The sequence below is a fragment of the Aristolochia californica genome, unplaced genomic scaffold, assembly GCF_029961685.1.
Source record: "Aristolochia californica isolate CCGP_79_NKW_82.1479 unplaced genomic scaffold, dmAriCali1.0.hap1 SCAF_13, whole genome shotgun sequence".
Classification (NCBI taxonomy): Eukaryota; Viridiplantae; Streptophyta; class Magnoliopsida; order Piperales; family Aristolochiaceae; genus Aristolochia; species Aristolochia californica.
Window position 1 is genome coordinate 14,719,777 of NW_027181804.1, and position 6,180 is coordinate 14,725,956.

The 6,180-nt window shown below is 46.1% G+C and overlaps 1 protein-coding gene across 1 annotated transcript; it reads left to right on the plus strand.

Moving 5' to 3' along the window:
- The first annotated feature begins 4,799 nt into the window (after positions 1–4,799).
- LOC137947685 (uncharacterized) lies at positions 4,800–5,634 on the plus strand. Its single transcript, XM_068793464.1, has 3 exons — positions 4,800–5,023; positions 5,138–5,324; positions 5,437–5,634. The coding sequence occupies exons 1-3, from the start codon at positions 4,800–4,802 to the stop codon at positions 5,632–5,634; spliced, it is 609 nt and encodes a 202-aa protein (XP_068649565.1).
- Positions 5,635–6,180: the final 546 nt, after the last annotated feature.

The window sequence follows — 6,180 nt, forward strand, 5'->3', positions numbered from 1 at the left end:
TCAAATGCACCTTCAACTTTTCAAGCGCTGATGAATAAGGTATTTAGCACTTATCTTCGAAAATTCGCACTTGTTTTTTTATGATATACTCATATATAGCAAGTCTAGAGAAGAACATTTAGCGCATTTAAAGATTGTGTTTGAATTATTACGAGCACATCAACTCTATTTGAAGAAATCCAAATGCTCCTTTGCAGTATCTTATGTTGCTTAGCTCGGCCACATTATATCACATGAGGGGGTCACTATTGATCTCGAGAAGATTCAGGTAATTCATGAGTGGCCACAACCTCAGTCTTGCTCAGCTTTGTGTGGATTGTTGGGTCTAGCAAGCTATTACCACCAATTTATTCGGAATTACGGTCCTTTGGCAGCACCTTTGACAAATCTCCTCAAGAAGAATTTCTTTCTTTGGAACGAGGAAGCCACACAGTCATTTGAGGACCTCAAAGGTGCTCACAGTCATCTGAGGACCTCAAAGGTGCTCTCGCTTCTACACTTGTTTTAAAACTTCCGAATTTTGAAGACTTATTTGTGGTTGAGTGCAACGCTTCGGGTGGGGGCATTGGGGCCGTCTTACAGTAGCAGTCACACCCCATTGGTTATTAGTTATGGTCCTGGGTTACGTAACTATGTCTTCCACTCCTAACATGCCAGTCTTTTGGGTAGTATTGGCTAGGTGCTTAACATTTGGTATCAGAGCGGGCTCCCACATCGCAAGTTCGAGTCCCGGGACACGCAAAGGTCAGATTAAAATACTGGTAGGTCCTTGTGATAAGCCCTGGGTTAGGCCAGTGTCGTTGCGCGGGCGCAAAGGCTAGATTAAAATAGTGGTAGATCGCGTCTCGGTATTATCGCAGTTGGGCCAAGGTCGTTGCATCGTCGTGGTCGTTGGCTTGCGAAGGTGGGGTGTGATGTTATGGTTTTGGGTTAAGTACCTATGTCTTCTATTCCTAACAGGTCGGTCTTTTGGGTAGTATTGGCTAGGTGCTTAACATTTCCGTTGTTAAGCCCCGTTTCCATGGATCATCCACCAGACGTTCTCCTCCCTATTTCTGATCGGAAGACATGGCCCACACTCATAACTTAAAATTACATTAGACCCGACCCTTAACCTTATTTAAAAGTGACCCCACCTAAGTCCTACGTCTATCTGCTACTCTAGCCATAACATTACTCCCCTCCTGGAGAACGAGCTTGCCCTCAAGCTCGAAGATAGGTGTGCTTGTCCATGCCGAAGTCTTGATCCATGCACAAGTGGCAACCGCGGTAGCTGGGTCAGCCCGTTGGACTACGAAAGGAGAGCATCACGGTATACGACGAGCCTGCACACAAAAGTGAATTCCGGAGGGTTTGAAATATTTAAACCCGTGAAATAATTCATCAAATCCAGCATGGATTGATGTGAGTTTTGGACTTCTACCACAACACATCGAGCAGATTCAGGGACTAAATCTTGCATTAGTTGCATAATAGAAAAATCAAACATTCACAGCCCAAGCCAAGAAGTTGCAACTCCAGACATCAACAACCACGCTGAAATATGGTCACGTTGAACCCATATGGATGCAGCACATACCACCCAAAAGCACCACTGATTCCGTATAGACCATAGTCCTGTTCTCAGGGTTGAGGTAAGAGAATGCAGTACTGGGTATAGAAATGTGGCACTTAGCCCTAGAACAACACTTACCCCTCGATCTAGTCCAATAGCATAGGCTGGTAGCGTTTTCCATGCTAAAGTAACAAGGTGGTCTATGCATCGACCAATAGTTGGACCCAATAATGCAACAGATGTGGCTTCAACGACACCATAAACAGGAGCAAAGAGCAACGAGTTGGGCCAGACAGTAATCATGGATAAACCGACTGCAATTTCCCACATTCTGATTGGGTTATCAGCAGTACACTGAATTATTTGTTTAGTAGCTAGTCGACCAAGGGCAGCTGCCAACCCTTCAGCCATAGCAGCTGCGTTGTTGACACTTGCACCACACAACGCTTTCATCTCATCACTGCTCCCACCTTCAATGGTCTCAATGTCCTTTCCAGTGTTGGGATCCACAATGTGAGCATCCATTGCAGTAGTCCAACTAAAAATTTGCCTAACTTGCTGAACGGCGGCATCATAAAATGACTTCTGTTCTGATGAGAATTTTGTTTTCCTCTGATTGAATAAAAGACTAATGGTTTGACAGTGCTTCCAAGTCCTCAAATTATTCCAGTCCTCCATATATGTAAAAGCATCGGTCAAATGTGGCTTCCTTCAACGGTTCAGTAGTAGTTCCCAGATCAACATCTTTGGAATGCGTGTCAACCTCAATACCAGTCTCACTAATTAGTAGCTCCATAGTCTCCGTGCCCACATGTGTTTTGGACTCAATGCTTTACCACTCTCTACCAGAGAAGAATGAAAAAAAATAAACGCACTGGTTTTGTGCCCATCCATAGTAATAAAATTTTTCACCCATCGCATTTTCAGTACCGTTGCCAGAAACCTCAGAAATTGGCCATCACGCATTGCATACCGGTAAACCCGAGTTCCAGCAAAATTATTCTGCTGCTCTGCTTCACGGAACAACACAATTGATGCGCGCTCCACTGTAAGAAAGGGTGGAACGACAAGAGCATACCTGATTTTGGGCCTAGCAACCACGAATTGAAGGCCGTTTACAGCACCACGAACAGGGGCCTCATCTTGGTGAAGCCATTTCAATTCGAATTCTGTTGTGCGAGACCGCTCTGCTTCCACCAAGGTCACGATTTCAACTTCGAAATCGAAAGCTTTGGGTTTGGGGGCTTGCGCTCTGTCGTCTGCCTATGGCCGATGGCGGACATCGGCAAACAGGTGCTGACATGGCAAAAATGGTGGCCACTTGTTGGTCCGTTCCGGTGGAATTCGTGGCCCATAAGCTACCAAAGCATCTTGTGCCGTGGGTTGCGTCGCCGGAAGAAGTGGGATGGTGTCCTGGGAAACAGGTGTGGTGGAATACCCCGCCGAGTTCCATAGAATGGGCTGGCCGCCGCCTGATTTCGGAAAGTCAGGGAGTTGTTCCGAGATAGGGAGTGCCACGATTTCAGGCGACTTTGGGGCGGGAAGGCGCATGGCGTCCAGTGAGAAATGGTTTGACGGCCAATCCCCTTCCTATTGGGCCGATGAAGGATGTGTGGAGGAACCCTCCGATGTCAGGCATGTTGAGTCCCCACTTTCGGAAGTCGCCGCCGTGGAAGAGACAGAGGGCTCTCTGATAACATGCTCTGCGGATTTCTCTGAGTTGGTTTCTGCGGTACTGCTCGGACTAGCAGAAATCCGAGCAAGAGATGTTCCAACCAGAAGACGGATTTGAGGAGTTGTGCGCAGAGGAATATCGCGGACCCCGTGAAGTTGGATAAACTGGAGCATGGTTTCGAGAAGCTCCTAGAACGCCGTCTGAATCTCTATTCGAAAGTCTTCAATGGATGTACGCCCATCTGCTGGAGAGGAAGAGGCGTCCAAGGTGGGCCTGTTTGATACCACATTTATAAGCCCCATTTCCATGGATTATCCACCAGACGTTCTCCTCCCAGTTTCCGATCGGAAGACATGAAGATAACTGAGCTTGTGAAGGGAAGCTCACCCTGGACCTCAAAGGGAGAATCCGACCTTACTAACAAACAACTAATTTGATTAATGCTTCCATTCCTTCTTACTTCCTTCCTTCTAATAACAGTAAGGATCATGATGTCCATACAATTTCCAACCTAATCCCTTTCCCATGATGTCCCCACATTTCTCAAGACGTCCATACAATTCCCATGACGTCCACTCACTTCCCACCATGACTCCTCTTCCCCAAAGCATTCATTTTTCCCAAACTATGACTTTTTTACATTTCCCAAAACCTACACTTCCCAAGCCATGACGTGGCCCACACTCATAACTTCAAATTACATTAGACCTGACCCTTAACCTTATTTGAAAGTCACCCCACCTAAGTCCTACATCTACCTGCTACTCTAGCCATAACATTATTTCAGTCGGCAATTGGCAGCTCGCCATCACAAACTGGCTGCGTATGAACGAGAATTAATTGGGTTGGCCAAGGCGGTCCAACACTGGAGGCCTTACTTATGGGGTCGTGCATTTCTCATCCGTACTGACCATTATAGCCTCAAGTTCTTACTTGAACAACGCCTCACGACTTTGCCACAACAGCATTGGATCAATAAGTTAAAGGGCTTTGATTCTCATTGGAGTACCGTGCGGGAAAGTTAAACAAGGCAGCGGATGCCTTGTCCAGGCATTTTGAATACCAACAGCTCATATATGCAGTTAGCAAGCCTCGGTTCCTCATCTTCGACTTGGTGCGAGATGCACATATCACTCTTCCTGCCCTACAGGAGCTCCACATGAAGATTACAGAGGGGGCTATGGATTCTAAGTGGTCCATCAGGGATTCACTGATTTGTTACAAACATCGGATTTACCTTACCCGCACATTCGAGTTGATTCCAGCCATTCTCTTGGTTTATCATGACAGTAAACAAGGTCTTCAGAAAACTTTGCTGCGCATTCAAGCCGTTTTTTCTTGGCAGGCTATGAAAACTTCCATTGCAAACTTTGTTTCAGCCTGCCAGCTCTGTCAACGAAATAAAACCGATCAATTGAGTCCAACAGGTCTTCTCCAGCCGTTCGCCCTCTCTACCTAGGTTTGGGCCGATATTTCGATGGACTTCGTTGAGAGTCTTCCACTTTCAGTCGGGAAATCAGTTTTATTCGTGGAGTTGATCGGTTCTCCAAGTATCCACATTTTTTTCCGATGACTCATCCATATACGGCATCTCGAGTGACACAAACTTTCCTTGAGCATATTGTACGATTACATGGCATTCTAGAATCTATTGTCAGTGATCGAGACGTGGTACTCACAAGCACTTTCTGGAAGGAACTTTTTCGTGTGAGCGGCACAAAATTGAGGTTCTCATCCGCGTATCATCCTCAGACAGATGGCCAAACCAAGGTGGTCAATCGCACCATCGAAATGTATCTACGGTGCTTTGTTGGTGATCATCCGAAGCACTGAGTTCAATGGCTACCATGGGCTGAATATTGTTATAATACCTCGTTCCACTCTGCTTTGCAATGCTCTCCTTTCAGGGTTCTTTATGGAAGGGACTCCCCTCGCCTTCTCTCTTATGCGAGAGGCTCCACCCGCGTGGATGTCATTGATCAGGCGCTCATGGATCGAGATCAGGCATTACAGACTATCATAGACCGCCTACAGCGGGCTCAGGAGCGTATGATGAGTGCCTACAACAAGGGACACCGTGATGTTTCATACGAGGTAGTGGTTACGCCTACGTCTGTACCACCAGCAGTCCATGGCGGGACCGTCGCGCCATAAGCTCTCCCCCAAGTATTTTGGGCCTTCATCCATTCTTAGGCATGTTGGGCAGGTGGCCTATCAATTACAACTTCCTACTACGGCAAAGCTGCATGATGTGTTTCATGTCTCACTTCCTGAACCATATAAGGGGTCACCTCCTACTTCCCTTCCGTTCCTTCCTCCAGTGAACAATGGATACGTGATCTTGACACCCTCCATGGTGTTACGCGCCCGTTTGACCGATGCCAAGTGGGAGATTCTCGTTTAGTGGACAGATACAGAACCTGAAGCAGCTACATGGGAGCAGCTAGACAATTTCCAATAGGTCTACCCAACTTACAAGCTTGAGGACAAACTCTTTTTCCAAGGGGAAGCATATGTTATGGACTCAATAGCACACCGAGTCACCTAGAGGAGGAGACAATGACTCACATAGTTCACTAGTTTACCTTTCATTATTTATATTGCTTTCATTTTAATTTTTCATTAATTATGTAACGAGCAAGGACGTAGGGGTAAAATTGGCATTGTTAGCCTAAAACACTTATGACGTGAAATACCCAATTTAAAGGGTAAGGAAATAGAAGAAAGGCAAGTATGGAATTAGGCTAAACATGATTGGGAGTTCTCCTTGACGAGCTCTGGGGTTGGGAGGTCTCCTTGACGAGCTCCAAGGTATGTTCTTGATTTGATCCTTCATTATTTTCATATTTGAATTCTGTTTGTATTAAGACTATTCGGAATTAAGGGAGGAAGGGATTGAATTCTCTTTTCCGAGTTAAGGAAGAGCTTTAGCCTCTTCCATGATATAGCT